Source organism: Mus caroli, chromosome 19, assembly GCF_900094665.2.
Source record: "Mus caroli chromosome 19, CAROLI_EIJ_v1.1, whole genome shotgun sequence".
NCBI lineage: Eukaryota > Metazoa > Chordata > Mammalia > Rodentia > Muridae > Mus > Mus caroli.
Genome location: NC_034588.1, coordinates 25,011,656 through 25,035,926, shown reverse-complemented (window position 1 = coordinate 25,035,926; position 24,271 = coordinate 25,011,656). Strand labels below are relative to the sequence as shown.

At 36.7% G+C, this 24,271-nt stretch overlaps 1 protein-coding gene across 8 annotated transcripts in view; it reads left to right on the top strand.

The window, feature by feature from the left end:
• Positions 1 to 24,271, top strand: part of Rfx3 (regulatory factor X3) — a 252,375-nt gene that overhangs the window by 17,403 nt on the left and 210,701 nt on the right. For 3 of the 8 annotated variants that reach the window (XM_029472433.1, XM_021151614.1, XM_029472430.1), the window contains exon 2: positions 10,928 to 11,020. The exons of 3 other annotated variants lie outside the window; for them this stretch is intronic. In XM_029472433.1, the coding sequence (XP_029328293.1) occupies positions 10,979 to 11,020 (42 nt within the window). In that variant the 5' untranslated portion in view covers positions 10,928 to 10,978. Of the gene's footprint in view, positions 1 to 9,746; positions 9,847 to 10,927; positions 11,021 to 24,271 lie in introns of those variants that run through there. 2 more of the 8 variants (XM_029472434.1, XM_029472431.1) reach the window with 2 other exon arrangements.

The following is a 24,271-nucleotide window of genomic DNA, read 5'->3' as shown; positions in this document are numbered from 1 at the left end:
ATTTTATGTAGATTTTAAATCCATACAAATTTAATTTCAGACTCCCTCTGTAATTTAAAAGTCCCCATATGCCCCTTTTTTGGTTAGTATATTTTCATTGTGTACCATTTTTTTTTTTAGGTGATAATTTTGCTGAGTTATTCTCTGTGAAGGCATTCTAATTCCAGATTTGATGAGGAACTCGTTTCTAAAAAACTTTAAAAATATATGTTCCTTTTCATTATTTATGAGTGTGAGTAGTTTTTGTGAGGTGTGCGTGTGCGTGTATGTGTTTAGATTGGTGCTGGGTATTTTTGTGAATTTCTTTTCTACTTCTTTTGTAGAGTCAGTGTCTTCCTGAACCGGGAATTCTGATTGTGGCTGTTGGCCAGCTATCTTAGCCAGTCGTCCCAGGGCTCCCCTCCCTCTCCCTCCCCACTGCTGGAACTGTGGCTGAGCATGCCTGCCTGCTTGCATGTTAACTGTAGCCATTATATGTGTAGGGCAAGTGCTTTACCCCCTGAATCATCTCCCTAGCCTCTCCACTTCTATTTTTTAAAGATTAAAAATACGTGTGTGTAAAATGTACATTTGTGTGTGAGAGTGGATACATGTATAGGAGGGTGTGAAGTGAAGAGAACAATCTCTGTGCGCCATCTCCATCCTGAGGCACCTTCTACCTTTTGTTTGAGATAGACTCATTGGTCTGGCACCTTGCCAGCGTAGGCGATCCTAGCACTTCCAGTGTTTTACCATCACTGGGATTATCAGTGCACACCACCAAGCCTTTTGTGTTCTATGGGTTGTATGGATGCAGACTCTGCTCCTTCACCTTACTTACTGAGTCATTTCTCTGACCCAAATTTCCACTTTGTATCTTCATGCATTTATTGATCAATTATTGACACAAAATGAATCAAGAAATGAACTGCTGTAAACATAGCATAGAGCAAAATGTCCTGGAAGCGATGTCATTCAAACAATGGGAGGTAAAGGAGAAAGACAGTAAATGGAAATGAATTATAGTAGATGGTTGTAAGTGCTCTGGAGAGAACTTAGGTGAGGAAGAAGGATGGAGACAGATGAGAGAACTTGCAGACCTTTGAACAAAGGCATGCAGGAGTCTTTGGATGCTTCTGCAATGTGACTGTGTGCTTATCCTATTGACGCTTTGATCGATGCTAACTTTTTTGTTATATTAGCAGTTCTGTTTTATCCCCATTCCTTCTCATGGCATATTCTGTTTTTCTGTTTGGACTCTTTATTTTACATTTTTATATACCTTTCCCTGAAAAAAAATTTTGTGTGTGTGTCCTGAGAACTATAGTCTCAGGACTATATGTACTTGAGAGACTTGGAAAATTAATCCTTCATGCATCCAAGTTCAAGATTCTTCTGAAAAACTTGAAACTACTGCTAAAATGCATTCTAAATACCTAAATTAAACTTTTGTGCAAAGGAGAAAATGTAAAAAAATTAATTAGTAGAATTGGCTGGACTTCAACTTCATTGGTTGCTCTCTCAATTTGCTTATATATAACTTTAACATGGAAAAAACAATGTTTATGATAGATTCTATTTTAAAAGTACTCCTCCCATGAGATTTATTATCATTGCTTATATGATATAGGTATCATATCTCATCTTTAATCATAGTCATGAGTCAATTTTATTTATAAAACTTTGATTATGCAAATAGACAGGTTATTTAGAAGTTACTGATGGAGGCACATTGTCTTGAATTTTGTTATTTTGAGTAATGATTGTCATTTTGATATTATTAAGTGTAGAATTTTCAGTCAGTTCAAGTCAAAACCATATTTTCCATTTCAATTCATTGGAAAATATTAAGCATTATTTGCCTGTCATCCATTCTGAAATAACTTCATATTTGAGGCTATTGTTGTACATCGGAAAGCTTAAAAATTGTACATACACATTTAATGTGAAGAAGACAGGTATTTTATAGCATTAAAGTAAAAATTAGTGGATTTTTGTGCAACCTTAAGCAAAACAAAACCTTTCTCTAACCTTATGTAACTTTATATGCAATATTATTTAAATTTTTATTACTTTTTAGTTAGTGGTATGTATGTATATGCCTATTACTATGCATATTACTGCATGCTATGGTAGTCTAAGGACAACTTGACAAAGTTGGTTCTTTTCTTCTACCGTGTGGGTCCTGGTGAAATACTTAGAAGAAGCAATCTCAGAACACAATGTCTGATGAGAGAAGAAACCTTGGCTCTGGTCCTCACAACCATCTGAAGGGAGGAAGGAGCCTCATTTTTGTCCCTTGTCATTTTTTTTCCTTTGTAGTTGCAAAGGAATATTAGTATTTAATAAAATTTGCCCCTTCAAGTCATTGGTCACCCATCTTAGCCATATGATGTATCAAACACAGACAATTCCCTATTTAAAAACAATTATGAAAATAAAATATATATAGAACTTAGCTCTACGTAACATTTACTAACTATTGCTGATCTTTGATTGAAGAAAGTATAGTTAGAAGGTAGGTATCTGGGTATGAAGTATGATAGGGTGGTACAAATCTAGGGATTTTTATAGAAGAGACATAGCTGCATAGCATAATGTATTTGATGAAGCTTCATAGCTTGCTGTCTTTTAAGGATGTTGCACTTCACACTGCAGCTGTATTATCTCAAGGAGGCAAGGACCAGTGAGCAACAGAAAACACTCTAACAAGACTTAGAATGTTGCATATGTACACTCACTTATTTTTATTCCATTGCCATTTAATTGTTAATTCTACTTAATAAGCTCCTAAATATAAAAATATCATATGCCTAAATAGGACTTTACTTTTATTAGATCAGTTTTTCCTGACAAGATTAGAACAATGTAATGTATTTGTCAAATAGTTGACCAAAGAATTAAATAACTGCTTTGGAACTTAATAAATTTGCTAGCACATGCCCTGCAAATAATATACTCCTAAGTCAAATGTGGCTTTAATAATTTTTTTGGTTGCTGTGTATGTGTATCTACAGTATTGTATTTTAATGTTTTGACCTTTTTAATGAAATCAATATTGAAATTACTTAAAAATATTCTTTGTAAATTAGGTTCTTCAGCATTAGACTTAAAAATTTCTTACTAGGTATGAACTTAGAAAGCATTCCAGTTATTTCTTTAGAAATTAAACAGTCTGTACTTGGTTTTCCTAGCATGTGTTAATAACATACCTGAAGATTGAAAATGAAACATTTCTGAGTTGTACCTTTCTTAGGAAGTAAGAGTGGACACAAGAAATAATAAACTTTTGCATGTAGGTTTTCCTACTTGTTTTTGTTAGCTTCACATTTGTATATCACTCTCCATGTGTTTTCTATCAGTATTCTCTTCATTATTCTCTTTCTAAAGAGTGTGTTGTCTCTGTCACCTTTTCCTGGCTGACTGTTCCCTTTGCTCTGTTTTCAGGTTGGTTTTATTTACAAAACAGTTCTAAATCTTTGCCCATCCTTCCTATAGCTCAGGCCTTGGTTTTTGGTCAGAATTACTCCTCAGCTTCAGCCTCCTTCAGCTCTCCTTTTGTATTCATCCTCTTTTGTTTTGGGATAGTTGTTCCACATTCTGCTGTTTGTTGTTTCTTGGAACTCTTAGAGAAATAGTTTTCTTTGCGCTGCTTCTATAGTGTGTAATGAGAAGAAGCGAAAGCAGTGTAAGAGATAGCTGTGGCTCTTTTAAAGTCAGGGAGGTAGGGCACTGACAGAAATGTTTCCAGCGTCTGTGGAAGGCCTAAAGATTGTTAGGAATATGGAGAAAGTGCCCATCTTAATTTTTTCAAGTTTATTTTTAAGGTTGAAAATTGCTGGCAGTATTAATATAACCAGAATGTCAGTGGACACCCTGAATACATTCTTTAAAGTTGGGTTAATTGTTAAATATCATATTCCTCTTTTTCTGTACAGTTTTTGATATTTTATAATATTACATTTTTGTCTTTTTCTTCCAATACTTTATGAAAATGGGCCTAATGTGTCTAAGCATGTAAGTCAGTACAATTTCTTCTCTTAAAGGTTGTAGTTGGTTCCCCTACTCTATGCCACTGTGTGTTTCAACAATCTGTTTAGTAGAATTTTATTGGCAGATCCATGATCTTCTTGTCTAATTAAAATAATGTCTAATGCAGTGAACTTTTGTGAATAACTTATTCAGCATTAATCTTAAAGAATACTTGAGATAGAACAGATTTTATGAATTAATATAAAAATATTACTGGTCAACTGAGATGAATAGAGAAAATGTTTTCATGGTAAAGTGCTATCTAGACTTTCCTTTATAGTTTCACTGCCACTACTTCTGTAAATGTTGGGTTACTAAGTTTACTTTTCTATTGTTGGGCTTATAATAGATTTTGAGAAATCAAATCAAACGTACTTAGTACTGTTCTATAACCTTAAAAGCTTGCTGGGTTCATTTATATATATTACAACCTTTTAGGGAACTATATAGAAAGAAAAACTTGGGGTGGTAGGTAGTATAATTGAAATGTAGATCATAATCTCTGTTTGTTTTACCAAATTAGTTAGGGGTTCTGAGGATACATTTTGAATATTTGTGTATGTTTAGCATTTCGTCCCTTTGTTAGAAATCTCTCAGTGTGACTTGGTTTTAATAGGATGTGTCTTGAATTGTGAGCCAATCACTCTTGAAAAGTATTAAGCCCTTTAAACACACTGGTCAGCCCCACAGAGGGAAGCCTACAGGTTTATTAGCACTGCTTGGCCTGAAAGCACAGCATACCCTTTTAGGTTGCACAGCAACAGACTCCTAGCAACCGTAATAGATTGAATTTCTAAGAGTGACCAGGCCGGATGTAATAATAAAGCAAGAGGTACAAACAGTTGTCATGGTTTTCTTTTCTCAGCAAGCTAGTTTGATTTAGGGAAGCTTAGCTTTTCAAAAATGGGCAAACTTCTAATAAAACTACTACTGTTTGTACATAGGACTTTTGGTATTACCATGGCAATAGTGACACCAAAATTTAAGAGTCATGGGTTAATAATATGCTGATAATAAAACAAAAGTTAAAATGATTATTATTTAAAGTTTTCAGGAGGAATGTTTTGAAAAAGACGTTATCATAACTTAAATTAGAATTGGATCCAGATAATGCTAATGCCCTTTTTAAAAAATAGAAACTTCACTATATTTATGTTTTCTCTCTTTTTTGCTTTCTATTTTAATTTTAATGCAATTCTCTGTAGTTTTATGTTGTGATATAATTGAACATTCATATAACATTCAAAACATTAAAAACCTCAGCTTATGCTAGCTGCTTTGAAGTTATAAACCAATCGAAGCAGAAAATTTATTAGTGAAACAATAATAAAGACGTATTTAATCTTTCATCGTGATAGGGAAAGCACTGTTTGTCTGCAGATGTAATGTGCTCTGACTTCCTCAGCATTCTTTCTGTTTAGACATTACTGTGTGTTTGCCAATGTTGCCGTGAAAGAGAACTTAATTCAGATATAGTCACAGGCTGAAGAAGGATGTTTCCATCAAAAGAAGAGACTCTAGCTGTTGGGAGTTGAGAGTAGTACTGCAGCCTTTGACAGCAATAAGCTGTAAATATACACATATGCTAATACCCTTGAATTGTTCATCTTTTGTGTCAGCATTTGGAAAAGATTGTTAAAGTGGCAGTTGTAGTAAAGACTAGCAATTACAGTAAAGAGCAGAAATTAGGTATTTGTGACCTATTATATTTCATTAAAAGACTTCCTTATTAAAATGGCACTGCTTACTCTGATTACTTGACAGCTGCCCAAACAGATTAGAAAATACACAGTTTCAGCTAAAGGTAAAATCAACCTTTTAAGCAAACTCCTAGTGCAGGACAAATAATATATGGTATAGTATAAGCCTTTTTGAACAGTATATTTGCTTATGGGAGAAATGTTTATCAGTGGCCAAATAGCATGTTCCCTTAGCGTTCATTTATAAAGAGCACACCAGCAGTGGGATTTTCCCACTGAGATGTCTTACAACACTCATCTGAGACTGCACTAGCTTTTCACTAGACAACTGACTTTGAGAAGAATAGGGTTAGGGAGCAGCATGGCTTCCTGAAAGCATTTTCTGTCTTTTTTCTTGTACCCACAACTCTAACTTTGGAGGCCTCATTGCTAGGTTATTTCTGAAATATTCTAAGTGTCCTTTGCTTGAGCCAGTCTAGCTCCAATGAGTCCAGTACTTGAACGTTAGGCATCTCCTTCACAATAATGAATGGTCTTTTTTTTTTTTTTTTTCCTAGACAAAGTTTTCATCTTCTATGGCTCTTACTAACTCTTTTAGTATTTCTACTTGCTTTGGAAAACACAAAGTAAACCATTCTTGTTTCTTTGTCCCTGTCTTCTATACCATCAGGTAGGGGATAAGCACTGTAGAGCATTCTGTGAGTACCAAACACACACACACACACACACACACACACACACACACACACACACTTAGTATGAAACTGATATATACAAAGTTGACTTGTCAGAATTTGCAATATTAATAGAAAGTGCTGTATGTGTGTATATATATATATGTGTGTGTGTGTGTGTGTATGTGTATATATGTGTGTGTATGTGTATATATATATAGTATATATATACATATATATGTGTATGTGTGTGTGTATATATATGGAACTGTAAAATTTACACAAAGTGCCAAACTAAGCTATTTGAGACACTCATGGTAATTCCACTTATACCCAAGCTGGGTTTTTTCAGCTAAATAAGTACCTGGTAGAAGTTGGAGTAGATAATGCCATGAATTGTATCTTACAATTGTGAGGAAGGGGTTATGCACACCATAGATATAGAACCAAGCAATGAGGTTGAAGAGTTCCTTGGTAATAATAAAACATATGAAATAGACAAGAAAAGACAGAATTTAAAACATGGCTAGGATGTCATCAGTGTACATTTCTGAAGGAGGATCCAGTGTAAAGATAAAAGTGGTCTTTACTGAGATGAACTTGGCAGGCATATGCAGAATAGATAATAGACCTCTCGCATGAAGACCTGTAAAACAGGATTCTGATTTTTAATTCCAAAAGGCCTTGCTTGAACTCCTTTTGCTCTTCTTTTACTTTGAATTCATGGGTGATGCAGATAACCAGTATTGAATGAAGCCGTATTACAAAGTGTGAACAAGTGTTACAGCTGCTATATGCTTGGCACTGTGACAGTGAGTAATATTGCCAGTGTAGCAGTTGATTAGTAAGTACTACTACATGTGATGGTGCTGTAATAATCATCATCAACTCTGTTGTAATGAAGATTGATTCTGAGGAAGCATTTCTGTAAAGAGGCTGTGGGAATCATGAGAGTCCCTACATCAATAATGGTCACAAATCATATCCCTCCATTCTTGAATACTTAGCATGAAGTATAATGGAACATGTTCTACCACCGTAACTTGACCAGCTCTTTGTGGGACAGTGGCAAGAGGAAAACTGACTCATCCTCTTGGTCACGAACTATAGTTCACCTCTTTCCTGAGTGTCCCAGGTGCTTTACTGTAGCTTGCCCACATGTATGCCCAACTATAGAGCCTGGTCCCATTGCTCTCAAGCGCTTTTCCTAACAAGTCCTGAGTCTAGAGGTGAGCATGCCTGCCTCTCTGTCTACACTGGTAAGGGTAGTTCATGGCTGCCTACTGTGTGGTCCTCAGGGTCAACTTAGTAGATTTCTAAGGGGTCAGCAAGACACTGAACTGAACAAACTTCTTTTCCTAAGAGCTGAGCCCTGGAAAGATAGTCATAGCTGACATTCAGAAGTGCAAGGAGGGGCTATAGAGATGGCTCAAATATTAAGAACACTTGCCACTTTCCCAGAGGATCTGGGTTCATGGCCCAACACAACCTGATAGCTTAGGACCATCAGTAATTTTAGCTTCAGAGGATCTGACTCTTTTCTGACCCCATGGACACTGCATAGATTTGTTGCACAGACATACATACAGACATACATGCAGGCAAAGCACCCCACCCCCACCCCCTCTGCACAGACATACATACAGACATACATGCAGGCAGAGTCTCTCTCTCTCTCTCTCTCTCTCTCTCTCTCTCTCTCTCTCAGACATACATACAGACATACATGCAGGCAGAGTCACTCTCTCTCTCTCTCTCTCTCTCTCTCTCTCTCTCACACACACACACACACACACAAGTACAAAGACTCGGAACAATGTTTTCTCTTGTCTGCTCTTAAGATGGTGCTGGAAGTGCCTTTTTGACATGATGACAAATCAGCAGGGCTTCTTCCTGTATTTGTGAAATGCCATAAGAATGAAAAGGTTAAAAGATAGCTAGAGTCTTGGTGACTTGTAAAGTAGCTAAGAAAAACAGTATATGGGTGCAGTGTGGATAGGATATAACCTTGTGTTTGTTACCACCATATCTACTAGCATCTAGTCACTTTCTCATACTTTGCTAACCACCTTACCAGAGTAAGAAGTTACCATAGAATATTGCAAGAGGGAAATAAATTACTGAAAAGTCACCATAGAACTTAGGATACTAGGAAGGACAGTTGGTTGACTTGGTAATGTGCCTGTGCATTGCATGTGAGGAACTTTGATTGTATATATGGTATTCAACATGATTCCTTTTAATTGAATTATTGAATATGAACAGGCTCTTCAGGAATAAATTAGACTTACTGTTAAAGTGATGGGAGGTGAAGGCAGAATTTCATCAATGAGCTAGTGTGGTAGCTGTGGAACTTGCAATCCCTTAAAAGATCTGAGCAATTGTATCACAGTGTGGTACAATACAATAGAGAAACAGCTGTTGCAAGCAGAGATATTGTTTATAGCCTATTTGGAGAGGAGGCATTGGCAAAGATAAATTGACTATAATTTAGCATGGACTTGCACTCACAAGGTTGACATAGGGAAGGATATTTGGAGAAAATAATTAGAATTAAAGGAATAGGTAGAAGATTTAAAAAGTCTGTAATTATAAGCCTATATAATTAGTAATTTGTTGCTTACAATCACTGTGAAACATGTAGTCACTTCATTTATAATATATACAATAAACTTCATTTCAGAGAACATTCATATATGTAACAGACATATCTAATTATGTAGAGTTTAAATTGCCCACTTTTTTGAGAAAGTGGATTCGTTAATTAGTATAGACTGTTTCATTTTGTTGAATATGACTTGTAATCCCCTAGATACACACAAACACCTGTGATTATTTTGTGAGCCTTGTCTTGTCTTTAGTTAGTCCTAAATACATATATTTAGATTTGCTACCTGTTCATATAGACTCAGCTGTGCCTGTTTGCTTTGCTATTTTTCCAAGTTTAATGGACCAATATAAAAATTTATGGCAACTGTCACTTAATGTCTCTTCTACCTTTAAGGAAAATGAATACAAAACCAGATCATGCTAGAAAACTGTGTTGTTGTGTGTAGTTGACTATAATATACATACTATGCTAAACTGACCTGTAATATCATGGACCAAATTTAGGCCACCAAAACCAGTCTGAACAGGTTTAAACATAGACATAAATGTATGTTGTGGCATCATTGTTATTATAAGTTGACTATGTTAGAAATAAAGAACAGTGGTTTCAAAATAACCTTTTCTATTTTTCTAGAGATTTCTTTAAAAAACAACAAAATCTGGGAATCACTCTGCATACACCTTTTTTTTTTTCTTTTAAAATTCTGTCATATGTTACATCCTGATTGCAGTTTCCCTTCTCTCCATTCTTTCCAGTTCTTCTCTCTTGCCTCTCTCCCAGATCCACTCCTCCTCCCTTGCCCTTCAGAAAAGCAGAAAGCCTCCCAGGGATACCAACTAAACACAGAATAGTAAGTTCCAGTAGGACTGGGCACAAACCCTTACATCAAGGCTGGACAAAGCAACCCAGGAGGAGGAAAAGGGTCCCGAGAGAGAGACACCCCACACTCCCACTGTTAGCTGTTGTCCCATAAGAACAACTACAGGACTTAGGTCAGACCATACATGTTCCACTGTGCACTTTAATCCCAGTACTCAGGAGGTAGGGCAGGCGGATTTTTGTGCTTCTGAAACTAACCTAGTCTACATAGTAAGAACTTATTTTGAAAATTTTTTTTCTATAAAGTTGATTATTGTGTGTATTTTGCTATTGTTTTCAGCTTTATGATTTATGTTTGCTTTGCTTTCTTATTTCCAAGAAATATTTAAGATTTGAGCTAATATATAATCTGTTAATTTGTTTTCATTTTTACTTCTTTAAATACAGAAGGTTAGCAGAATGATTTTCAGCATTGTTCTTTTCACATTGTAAAGTATACATTTAGAAAACTCCCCTTTTATTTTTCCTCACTTATATTTGTTTTTGATCATCAAAACATTATATTTGTTCTTTAAATTCTAGTTCATTAAGACATATTTACATTTACTCCCTATAAAATCAAGCATAGTATCCTTTCTTGCATAATAAGAAAAAAATAAGAAATTTGGTTGTACAATGAATACTTTTAAATAATTAAGATATATGAAGTGATTTAAAATAATCAATAGTTTCAAGATATTTTAAAGATTGCTCTACCTTAAGCTGATGTTTTGTTTTATTTTTAAACATGTTTGAGCTCTTGGTATTTTTGGCATTTTTATGATAAAGAATCCCTTGAGTTTGGCTGGTGGAAAGGCTAGGGGTACATTGATTACATATCATCTATTACCCATGGGACACAGTGGGATACAAAGAGTACTATAGCGATTTGACTGTCATGTATAGAATCTCAATTCTGAATTTTTTTCAAAAGTGGCTATGTATATTTGGAATGTGCTTTTTTCTTTTGTGGTGTTTACAGTTAATATGGTGAGGCGCTTTATTCTTTCACAACTATATATGTACTAGAGACATTATTAGATTGTGTTATGTAATTCTTTTAAATGCTTCAGGAAACCTGTTTATCCGTGGTGCTATGGAAACTGTAAGAGAACTACTCTCTGATGTCTATCACCTACCCCCTCTGTCACCTCCAGCTGTCTCAGGTAGGAATAAAGGATGCTGTATTTAAAAATCATATAGCTATTACTCAGATTTTATAGGAGAGCAATGAGAAAGCATTCACATCCCTGTATGTGACATAATCAAGTACTTTTCAAGCTTAGAGGAATTGAGTGAGATCAAAAATAGAAGGGGGAGTCTTCTCATATGGCTTTGGTTCCCATGTATTACCCTCCATAATGTCTGGATCAGGTATCCTAAAATGAGCCAAAGAATTTTATATACTCTTTCCATTTCTATACTAGTTATGGTACCAGATACCATGCACATTTTAGAATCTACTTAAGAGTAGAAAAACAGCAGTCAGTTTATTGAAATTCAGATAATGGCATGATGGCACTTGGATCAGTGGATCTTAACTATTTGGTGAGTGATTGGCTACCATGCTTCTGATAATGTCATTCAATAATGGCTTGGTTACTACAGTTTGGTTATGGGAACCTTTGCTTTCATTGCAAAAAACCAAAAAACAAACAAACAAAACTCAAAACCTTTAAAAGGAGGCCTCCTTTGGCATTTGGAAATGTAGACTGAGCTAAGATGGACGTGTGGTGAGTGGGAGGCTCATCTGGAGGCAGGCTTTGTGTCTCAGTGCTCACAAGATGGACGTCATTGCTTGAGATTGTGCTTGCATACAGTGTATTTTCATAAAAGCCCACATTGTTGGAATTAAAGATCAGCCTATTAAGGTTGATTAAAAACCTTATTATTTTGCCATTTCTCTTTTTAAATGAAATCCAAACGATTAAGATTGGTATTTTCTAGTAATTATGTGGTTTCCCTTTTCATAGGTGCAGTAGTGGAATGTTTGTAATGGTTTTAAATGTAGTTTACTTCCCCCATCTGATGCTGGTTATTGAACTCTGGGCCTCATGCCTGTTAGGCAAATGCTGTGAGCTATACAGCAGACCTAATGGACTTACCTTTTGCTGTGGTGTGGATCAAAGCTAGCATCTCCAATGGGTTAAGTAGGGGGGACTATCCCTGAGCGACACTCAGCATTCAATTTGTCTTTAAGAGCTACCATTTCATGTTTATTTCTTAGATCTATGAGCCTTTATATATCTCTAATGAAAGATATGCTGATAGGATAGAATCTGTCAAAGTTCTTTATTCTTTAAATAGCCTTTCTTACCAAAGAAAATCTTCAGTTTTAGAGGAAAAGTAAATGCATAGGCTGTGAATGAAAGAACGAGGCCAAAGGGACATAAGAACTATCTCCTCAAGAGCTAAAGAGAAACGGAATCTATACCAGACCCCTACACACACACACACACACACACACACACACACACACACACACACACACACACAGAGGGAGATGGGGACAGGGACAGGGGGAGAGAGGGAGAGGGTGAGGGAGGGAGAGGGAGAGGGAGAGAGAAAGAAAGGGAGGGAGAGGGAGACAGAAACCAAACAACAAGGCCTTATTCTGAAGAATAGCTTTGTCTCACCCTCCCAAGTACTGGAATTGCTGGGATTACAGTTGTATACTCTGATGCTGTAGCCTCCCCTTCAAACTTGTGTTTCGTAAATGTCCTCCAGAGGTTGCACCAAAAGTTCACCTGTACATTTTCAAGATTTTATCATGAATATAAGGTTACAATTCGGTTTTAAGAATGGTGATTAATTTTGTGTCTAAGTCCTGACAATATGATTTGGAACATATAGTGTGCGTCTATGTATAGGAATTATATTTTAAGAGCTATGATTTTATCAAAGTATATCTAAAGTACTAGCTCTTTCAGATAGTTTCCTAGAAATGTTGTGATTTTCTTGTATTTTTCAACTATTGTAGTTAATCAAATCAATCTGATATTCTTTTTACTTACTGAGAATATCTGACTATAGACATTGTATACCTAATAATTATACAGACTTATGCAAATTTGTGTAAAGATCTGGTTGCAGTATATTTTTAGAGGTAATGTAAGGTATATAAACCAATGAATGGGCTGGTGGAGTCCTTTCTGTAGGAAAGTAGTGGAGGAAGCATCTGAAAGTCATCCCACGGGAAGAAGCAGGAAACAATTTTACATGTCTCTCCTATCACCAGTTTTCCTTTTGCTCTGATATTTAGACTTCCTTTAGCTTTGGCAGCAAAGCTAAAGCTCTTCTCTTCTCTTCTCTTCTCTTCTCTTCTCTTCTCTTCTCTTCTCTTCTCTTCTCTTCTCTTCTCTTCTCTTCTCTTCTCTTCTCTTCGTTCCTTCGAACCTTCGTTCCTTCGTTCCTTCGTTCCTTCCTCTTAATGAATATTTCTCTGTTGTAAATGAAATTAATAAGGTTATTGGGAGAGGGAATGGAGGAAAGGAAGCAAGTTTGTATTTTGTATATTGGTATATTATAATTTATATAGTAGGCCACAATTTATATGTGTTTGTGTTTGTGTGTGTGTGTGTGTGTGTGTGTGTGTGTGTATTGATGTGTGTAGTAATTGTAAGAGCTTGCTGTGGCTGGCTGGTTGTGGTATAGTCATTGGCTGCTTGTTGTAAACAGTGAAGCAGTAACAGATTGAGAAACACAATTCAAGTGGGGCAATTTTTATGTCAGTGATGTAGCTGTGAAGTGTGATAGGACTCTGTTCCACATATCAGGAACTTTGAAATTAAGAGCAGTTCTGCAGGAGCCACGTTTGTGGGATTACTGGAAGTTGAGCTCAATCTGCAGAGTAGATTTGATTTTTTCCTTTCACGTGGGCTTGTGTATTACCAAATTTCAGCCTTTCACAGTGCTATATGGTTGTCTTTAAGAGTAGCTAACTGTGTCTCTTTTTGTTCTTCTTTATTTTGGTATGAATGGCGATCAGTGTTATATACCTCTTTTCTTTCTGGTGATTATGGATCTAGATAAAAAGTTTAGACTCTTTTTTTTTTCCAAGTGTAAAATGAATTTATTGATCTCTGGAATTTTATTATAATAAAAGTGAAACTCAAAACAAAAGTCACTGTCGTGTTTGAATGAAAAATGTCCTTCATAGTGTTCAGCATTTGTGCATTTGTGCCAGAGTAGATAGTGCTGTTTATAGAGAGGTTTAAGTGGTGAGACCTTGCTAGAGGAAGAATGTCACCAGGATGGTTTATAAGAGCATGAGGCCTCAGCTTACAGCCAGCTTCTCTGTTTCATGTTTGCTGTTGAAGATGTGGTCTCACAGATTATTGCTATTGCTGCCATGCTGTCTTCAACATTATGGATTTTAAAAAAATTATTAGATATTTTCTTTATTTATATCTCAAATGTTATCCCCTTTCCTAGTTTCCCCTCTGAAAATCCCTTATCTGCTCCCCCCTCCCCCTACTCACCAACACACCCACTCCTGCTTCCTAGCCCTGGCATTCCACTATACTGGGCCATAGAACCTTCACAGGACCAAGGGCCTCTCCTCCCATTGATGACCAACCAGACCATCCTATGCTACATATGCAGCTAGAGCCATGAGTCCCACCATGTGTTTTCTTTGATTGGTGGTTTAGTCCCAGGGAGCTCTGGGGATACTGGTTAGTTCATATTGTTGTTCCTCTTATGGGGCTGCAAACCCCTTTAGCTCCTTGGGTCCTTTTTCTAGGTCCTTCATTGGGGAACCCTGTGCTCCGTCCAATGTATGGTTGTGAGCATCCACTTCTGTATTTGTTATGCACAAATACAGTGGGTGGGTTGGTGAGTAGGGGGAGGTTTAACAGGCTCCTGTCAGTAAGCTCTTGTTGTAAGTTTAGACTCTTGATGTTCCTTTCTCTTTTCACTTCTCTCTTCTCTCTTCTCTCTTTCTCTCTCTCTCTCTCTTTCTCTTCTCTTCTTCCTTCCTTCCTCCCTCCCTCCCTCCCTCCCTCCCTCCCTCCCTCCCTTCCTTCCTTCCTTCCTTCTTCTTAAGAAATATTTCCTTTACATACTCTATAGGGAGTAAAAATAATTGAAAAAAATCAGGGCCTTTTGTAAGATACTAATTTAAAATATATAAGTAGAAAAAATTGCTAAACATGAGAGTCCTCTATGGAATATTTAATGCCTACAGTACAGAGTAACATAGTTGCTCCATATGGCATTTAAAGTGTTCCTTGGATGTCATGACACCAGTCCTGGCAGTTACATTTAGTTTTGACAGGGTAATTTTCCTGAGCTACTCTTTGTTTACAGAGTGAAAATGCTGGATCATGATAATCTTCAGAAATAGTGGTAGAAGTTCTAGGAATGATTCCTTTTTTACATCAGAGAATTGTAGAGTCTATCATTTGTAAGTTTCAGTGTGGGTTTCTATGATACACAAACATGCACTTGGTTCTTACTATATTGTAATAACCTATGAAGTGTCTTCTCTACAAACACAGACAAAAATCTTAAAATCCGTGGTTCTTCCAAACCATAATGAAATGTAATCAGGGGTAAGTGTAAAATACACACATTCAAGGTAAAAGTAGCTATTTAGACTCAATGCATTCTACAAATTGAATTTGTGTCTGGAGTTTATGATTCTAAAAGTCAGTGACATCTGTTTTTCTGAAAGTGGTTAATGAGCTTTTAGTTTAACGTGCTAAGCTGAACACTCATAGGTGCTGTACAGTGATTTTTCTCCACAGTCTATTCTGGACATGAATTGATTGACAGGGTTCCCCAGATGACAGCAGAATGCTCTTGATAGGAGGAGTGAGCAAAGGTTTGCACCACAGCTGTGCTTTCTTACTGCAGGTGACTCAAATTTGTAATCCAAGTAATTTGCATTTTTCTTTTTTCATTGTTAGGATCTTTTCTTCTAAATTTAATGATGTGGATAAAAAAGAATTAACTCATTTCATTGAAAACCAGACCTATTTAGAACAAGCTTAAGTTATAGAAAGGGAATTTTCTTTTCTTTTCTTTTCTTTTCTTTTCTTTTCTTTTCTTTTCTTTTCTTTTTTTTTGATTTTTCGAGACAGGGTTTCTCTGTGGAACTCACTCTGTAGACCAGGTTGGTTTTGTTTGTACTTGTCTTTAAAACTCCCACTAGAATAGTCCATTTAAGCTCTGCTGGTGGAATTCTAAAACTTTTATCTCTTTTTATTATTCTTTTATTTATTTATATTCCATATGTTGCCCTCCTTCCCAGCCCCCCTTCCCAAAGGTCTTTACCCCCCTCAGGCTCTGTGAGGGTGCTTCCCAGCCCCTCTTCACCCACCCTCTCACCTCCCCTCCCCTCCCCATCCCTGAGCATCCAGTCTCTACAGGATTAGGCCCATCCTCTCCCAGTGAGGCTAGACATGGCAGCCCTCAGCTATATATGTGTTGGGGGTCAGGGATCAGCCCATGTATGCTCTTTGGTTGGTGGCATAGTTTCTGGGAGCTCAGAATACTGTTGTTCTTCATATGGGGTTTCCATCCCTTTTAGCTCCTTTAATCCTTCCCCTAACTCTTCCATAGAGGTCCCTAACATCAATCCAGTGGTTGTCTCTAAGTATCTGTATCTATCTCAGTCAACTGCTGATAGAGCTTCCCAGAGGACAGCCGTGTCTACAAGCACAATATGGCATCAGTAATAGTGTCAGGGTGGTGTACCTGTGCATGGAATGGATCCCAAGTTGGGATGGGATGGTCACTGTATAGCCTTTCTTTCAGTCTCTGCTTCATTTTTGTCCCTGCATTTCTTTTAGTTCCAAACTCCTCCTCCTCCTCCTCCTCCTTCTTTTCTTCTTCTTCTTTTCTTCTCCTTTTCTTCTTCTCTTTCTCTTCTTTTCTTCTTCTTCGACTTAAGACCTATATGGTCAAGTTTATCAGGGCAGCATCAACACTTTTAATAGTTTTGGTCTTAGTTACTCTTCTGTTGTTATGATAAAATACCTTGAAAAGAATAATTTATAGGAGAGTTTATTTTAGATTTCAGTTCCAGAGGGATATGGTCCCTCATAGAATCAGGCATGGGACATGCTGTGACAGGAGCAAGAGACTGGTTAGTCACACTGCAGCCACTGCATGTAGGAAGTTGAGAGTGAACCAGAAGTGTGTCCTATTAACTTTGTAAGTCCCATGTACTATGACCCCCTTCAATCTGTGGCCCACTACATTCAGTGACTCACTTCAGTCAGTGAGGCTCTGCCTCCTAAAGGGGCCACAACTTTCCTGACCAGCAATTTCAACTGGAAATCAAATGTTCAAACAAGAGTCTATGGGGGAACATCTCATATTCAAGCACTGTGATTTCAGTTTTCCTAGATGTATGTAAAAATATGGTTATGAAAAAAAGAGAATACCTTTATAGGTGAAATTTAGTTACCTTTAATGCTTTTTAGTGTAGCAGACAAATATTTATTGAGGTCTATGTTTTTAAAGATTAAAGATGCTTTTTCCACTTAGTACTAGATATAAAATTGGGCACCAAGTTGTAGTAGTGTTGATTATTTGTAGTAAAATTTGGCATAATTTTAGCAAATAACATAATATTTGCCATGAGATACTTGTTGTTATAATTTATTGTTAGAGTGGAGTGTGTCTAAATTGAATGCACTCAGGAAAATTTACTCAGGTAAATACTACTTCTTACGTTTTTATACGTTTATACTTTTGAAAGCAATTTTTACCTTGCTTTTACTACATTTTCTGTAAGATAGGGCACATATAATTTTGCCTAGTATTAATGAAGAACTGATATATTGAGAGATTAATTGACTTGTCCATGGTTGTTTGGCTTATGCGTGATTTATCAAGTTTCACGTATAATTACATTTTTGACTAAACCTATATTTGCCCTTACAGGGAAGGAGCTGAGCATAGAGTCCAACTGTAATTGCTGTCCTTCATTCAGCTTTACTGATTTACCGTGTGTGTGTGTGTGTGTGTGTGTGTGTGTGTGTGTGTAAATTCCTTCCTGTCACAGTTGAATTGACTTGCCAAGTAAGTTAAGATGAAGCAGCCTTTCCTTTTCACTGAGCCTTTTCTGTTCTATAGAAAGAATTTGGGAGGCCATGAAGGTTTTCTTATGGGCTTGTTTTACTTCTTTGGAAAGCAGATTTTTGTTTTTTTTTCTTTTAAACACTTGAAAAATTTCCCAATAATTTGTTCCTATAGATAGTGTCAGTGAACTAAAATTTACAACCAAAATTCTTAAAACTAAAAAGAAGTTTTAAAATATAGAGCATGGTCAACTTCCATATTGATGAAGAATGGATAAAAAAACAAAAATACTTGTGAGTAAAATAATGAAAATCCAGCTGCCTTCAGGATTCTGATAACTCCCAACACTGGAGACAGTACTTACAACTTAAATGACTGCTCAAGAGAAAGCAACTGAAGGGACCTTTGAAACATGAGGTCCTTGGAACTCAATACTTCCATCTCCCTTCTACTCCACCCTGGCGCCATAGCTAAAATCTGCCAGCCTAGCAGGTTTGAATGAGGGGAAAGAAGAGAAAAGGAGAATGTGAATCTTACTGCTTTTGGAGCTCCATTAAATTAACCTCCATCCCAAGAGCATAGTCAGTACTTTGTCTGAACTTGCAACTCCCTGGGAGAACTGTTCTCAGAGAACACTTGGCTAGGTGGTGGACTTGGAGCTGTGCTTGGAGGAAGACAAAGCTCCTTCTCCAGGGCATTTCAGAGACAATAGCAAACCCTTGGCAAGATCACTGCTGTGGAAGGCTATAACTTCATTTGGTACAAACCAGAGCCTGGTTAGGAATTTTAAAGGAAGTCCTGGAGAACTGGCCAACCAGAGAAACGTTAGAAAGTTCTGACATGTTCCTTGATATGTAAAAGTATGCTTAATACATATGACTGTGATACTTGCCTAGGAAAGATCTAAAAAATGTTACCTCTGGCTTATCTCAAAGCTCTGTGTCATTAAGAAGTGAAAGCCAGAGCTTTTAAATAAGCCCTTCAAAGCTGGAATTGGCACTTCATAAAGAACCTTTCCCAAAGGATGGAACATACATAGCTGGATCAGTTGAAATCATCTGAATAGTCATTGAACACTATATTATAATGACATAAGTGTGACCACTTGTAAGCCTTGCTTACAAATTAAGATCAGGAATTTAAAAAGAAAAGCAGACAAGTTGGTGACCATATGCAGGTAATCTAAACTGTAAAATAATTCTTGAAAGTGCTAAGATAATACCATTAGGAAAACAAAAACAAAATATAGGGACATTGGGAGGACAGTACCTCCAGGATTCTGATGCAGGCGTGCTAAAGTATGCTTCATAAAATGTCCAATTTTAAGCAAAATATTTAAACTTCGAAGAATTATGAAATATGTCAGGGAGTTTATCAAATGGTGAAAGAATTTACCCTTTAGACAAGAAGAAATAAAAGCAGTTTAATATCACTGCTAGAGCAATAGATATGGCAATAATTAAAGAACTACTTGCATATGATAATTTGATACAGGGATGAGTCCTGTGTGGGTAAGGTGAGCCATTTTGCTGCATTTTTCTTTCATGTACTTTGTGTCATGCAAATGAAGGTGGCTTTGTGGTATTCAGTTAATTTTGATTGTTAAACCATTCCAATTTGATTAGATTGGAGTTTTCTGGACTATGCATGCATTGGAGACCTGAAAACTTTCAGAACTCTCAGTTTCAGCCTTCTTGTCAGAGGAAATAATGTATCTACAGGACAAAATGAAACACCTAAACAAAAGCTGCCAACAGAAAGCTGTTCTTTGCCAGTCCTTATTTGTCTTAATTGATGCAGCCTTGGCTGGCTTGGATCTTACTGGATAGAATAGGCTGGACTGGAACTTATGGCCATCTTCCTATGTCTGTCTCCAGAGTTCTGGGATTGTAGGCATGTTTTACTATGCCCAGCTGTGCACATACAGATAATTTATAAGATTTGTAAAGTTAGTTATTATAAATGTGAAACCTTAAAGAATTTAGTGAAAAAGTCTGAAGGACTAAAGAGGAAAAAAAAATGATGTTTCATCAAAGAGAGACTACAATGATGGTATAGACTTTAAAAAGAGACACATGAATATTCTGGAATTTAAAAGCATAGCAAATGAGTTACCAGAGGGACTCAACAGCATACCTGAACTAGCTGGGTAAGTAGCCAACTTGGAAATAGTTCCACAGAGATTATCTGGTGTAAGGAGACCCCCCCACAAACAAAACACAGGAAAGAGACAAAGAGACACCATCACTTGTACCAATGTAGGCATAAACAGCTCCATGAGATGTTCTTTTGCTACTTTTGCTACTTCCTTCTTTTCCCCTCTATCCATTTTCTTACTAACACCTTAACACTAAATAGGAGGACCGGAAAAAACAATAAAGATAGAGCGGAAAGGGAGTGATGTTATCACTAGACTACTAATTAGGGGCATCAAGTTTCTTGGGGCAAGTTTGATCGTCATGATTTTCATGTGCATGACTACTTAACAAACCACAATCAACAGCAACCAACAACCAATAACCCACACTGCCTCTTGGGGCCCTAGCATCTATATAGCCTCTGAAAAGACCCCAGAATTCCAAACACACAGTCACAGAAATTATCTTCAGCTAGCAAAATCACCCCCGTTCTAGAGCCCAAAACAAATCATAGTCAGCGGCTGGGGACAATCTGAAGCAGCCCCATATCGCACACATGAGATTATAATGAAAATCTATTCTTACAATATTTCTTTGTTTTTAAAGAAACCAAATTTCTCACTATAGGTCTAGAAGAGAAGACAAGTATAATATTTAAAGAAACAATTTCAGAAAACTTCCCAAGTGAGCTAAAATATATTAATTTACACATTCAAGAAGTTCAGGATAATCTGAATGAGTTAAATACCAAGATACCCTTATCTAGATACTCTTGTACACTTACGAAAGTGAATGGCAGAAAGGCATTGATGTTAGCTGGGGAAGTGGCGTCTCTCACATGGGTCCTCGGGAAGATTGACACTCAGTTACAGTACTTGGGTTGGAAGACATTTCATCATTGGATGGAAAAGACTGTTGACCAGAAGTTTTGTGTCTAGCCAAACCCTTAAAAAAAATCGGAGACATTTCCAAATAAGCAAAACCTAGAAGCGTTTGTCACAAAAAGACCTCTATAAGAAACTACAAAGGAACTCCCAATAGTTCAAATAAAAAAATCACAAGATGCCATATGAAATAAAGAGCAATTGTAAAAGTGACAATAGATCTATGAAGGACAGGTATGTATAAAAATACATGTAATATAATTCTGCTTTTAGTATTCTCCTAACTACAGTTAATATAAGCAAAATTTATAAAATTATATTTATAATTTGATATATGATTTTATCCTCAAAAGGATAATTTAGAAAAAATATTATCTTTAGGAAGACTACTAAGAAAATAACTAAAAAAATATAGTAAAAGAAACAACACAGGTATGTGAAAATATACTAGAAAGTAATGTAGTAATGAACTTAGAATTGAAGATATTAAATAGCTCAATCATAGTCTCATAAATGAAGATAGTAATCGTACAGGACATTTAGGTTTATAAACCTAACACATAATTTCTTTTTAATTTTAAAACATTTTTATTTTCAATTATGTTTGTTGTTTGTGTGATACAGAGTATGTACGCATGTGTCCAGCTTCCTGTGCATGCTAGAAGAGGAAGCTGTATCCCCTGGAGCTGTAGGTATCAGGTCACGGGGACATACTTGTTGGTGCTGGGACTCAAGTTCAGGATCTGGGTTAAAGCACTATATGCTTTTACCTGCTAAGCCATAGTTCCAGTACTTTCCACCATAATTAAGATAAATTAGAAAGAGAAATTTTAAGGAAATAGAATTATTTACAGTTTGGTCAAACCTGGGGGAGAAAGGCTTTCTTTTATTTTCCTGCTTTTCCTAAATCAGGGTCAGAACTTTGTAGAAAAGATGAAAACTATTCACGTTAGTTTTCCTGAGCACTGACTCTTCCAGGAAAGCTTATCTGGATGGCATCAGGGCTTCAGGTGCTTCACCCGTCCTGAGAAGCTTTAATTCTTTGGGTTTGTTGACTCAGTAACCTCAGTAGTGGAAGAGGAAGTACATCTCTCTTGCTTTATACTGGCTCTTTTCCTGTCAAGGCTCCAGTGAAGGTTTACGGTGAGAGTAATGCATGCATTTCCTCTGTTAAATTATATGCTCAGATCATTGTTGAAGAGAAATGCTAAGTAGTTGATGAGATATTTCTCAATGGATTTTTAAAAAATAGGACATAAAATGCATAGTGGTTGCAGAATTTTGTATCCCATAAGTGTTGGGAAACACTGACCACCTTAGCTGTTACTTGGAGTCTTATCCTAATGCTACAAATTAGCCTTTGTTTTCTCTATATTTTCTAAGGAACATTGTTATTTTTAATGGTCTTCCTATAATATTTGCTAATATTTTGCTGTTTCTGACTTAACAGTAGACTATTAGAACTAATACTGTCCTAATTTGAACAATAAGTAAAAAAAAAATCTAGATACACTAGTATAAAAATGAAACATACATTCTCATTAGCATTTTTTTTTTTTTTTTTTTTTGGTTTTTCGAGACAGGGTTTCTCTGTGTAGCCCTGGCTGTCCTGGCACTCACTCTGTAGACCAGGCTGGCCTCGAACTCAGAAATCCACCTGCCTCTGCTGGGATTAAAGGTGTGCGCCACCACGCCCGGCTTCTCATTAGCATTTTAATTTAAGGTATAAATGAACTATTTTGGTTTTGACTAAGAACCTTTTCTTGTATTGTAGTTCCAAAAAGGTCTACAATCATCTGTGGTTACAAGAAGTCTAGTTTTATGCTTTGTCTCTTGAATCTGTACAGGAAAGGTGAAAATTTATAAAGCAAGGTGCCCAAAGGTTTACAGGCAAATGCTACTATTCTGCTTGACCACACATGTGAGTATTTGGGATCAAACTTGAGGTGCTAACTGAAAAAGCGATTGTAGGGTCTGAATTTCCCTGTGGTATGTCAGTGTGGCTAGACAGGAAATGGTGGGTGTGAGGTCACGTCCCATGCTGGATAGATGAAGGTTGATCAACTGCTCTTCATCTCCGTGCCTTTCTGTTAGATATATGCATTTCTTTGGCTCATTTGTCTAGTCCAGTAAATGTGTTTTAGATATTTGTTACTAGGTTCCAGAGATTGAAACCTGTTTCTAATAATTCCCAGTCTACATTACAGAGGAATTAGAGAGACCAGCAGTTCCTGGGGAGAAGTATTAGAAGTCCATGCAGGGAACTTTGTAGCAGCTGATCATTTAAAGAAGGGAGAGATGAAAGCCTTTCCTGGCCCAGAGTGCAGCCTTGGCTCAGCTCTGAAGCTTGCTGTGATGTTGGGGAAACAGTTGTTTGTGGGATCCTATCTACTAACATGCCAGAAAAGCATTGGTCCCCTATAAGAGTCATAGATTGGCCCGATGAGTTGAAAATATTCTTCTTTGGCAACATGAAAAATGTTGGATGGAGACTTTATGGAGCTGATTTTTTTTTTTTTTTGATTGAATGTTTTATCAAGTATAGACTCCAAAGCCATATGATTTTATTCAAAGCATAAACTGATTTTTTTTTTGTCTTTGAATTCTATTTTGCTCTCTGGAGAAGTTTTTATAATAGCAATAAAAAATGATATCAGACATGTCAGGCTGGCAGGTTGCTCAGCAGGTAAGGGTGTCTGCTGCCCAGCCTGACACTCTTTTAAGTTTGATTCCTGGAATCCATGTTGTAGAAAGACAGAGCAGACCCAGGCCTATTGTCCCCTGACGTCTATGCACATGCTTAGTGTTCTAGCTTCATCCTGTTGCTCTGAGGAAACACAAGACTTAAAGCTACCTAGGGAGGAACGGTTTATTTGGCTAATACTTCTAGGACACAGTTCATCAGCAAGGGAAATCAGGGTGGGAACTCAATCTCGAACCTGAAGCAGAAACCTTGGAGGAACATTGTTTGCTCTCTGGCTCTCTGACTCATATTTTGCTTGGTTGCTTAACTGGTCAGGACTACCTGTCTAGGATTTGTACCACCCACAGTGAGCTGGGCTTCCTATATCTGTTAAAATAAGACAATTCACTAGAGTCACTAGTATATTAGTTAAAATTAAGACAGTTTACTAATGACATGCCCACAGGCCAGTCTGGCTGGAGTCAATCCCTTAATTAAGGCTTTCTTCTTAGATGACTGAGATGTATCAAATGGACAATACAAGGTAACTGAGACAAGGGCACAGACACACACACACACATACACACATGTACATAAACACATGCACTATAAGTAAATATAAACATTTATTATCATAGAAAACTAATGAATTACAACAGAGTTATATTGAAATTAATA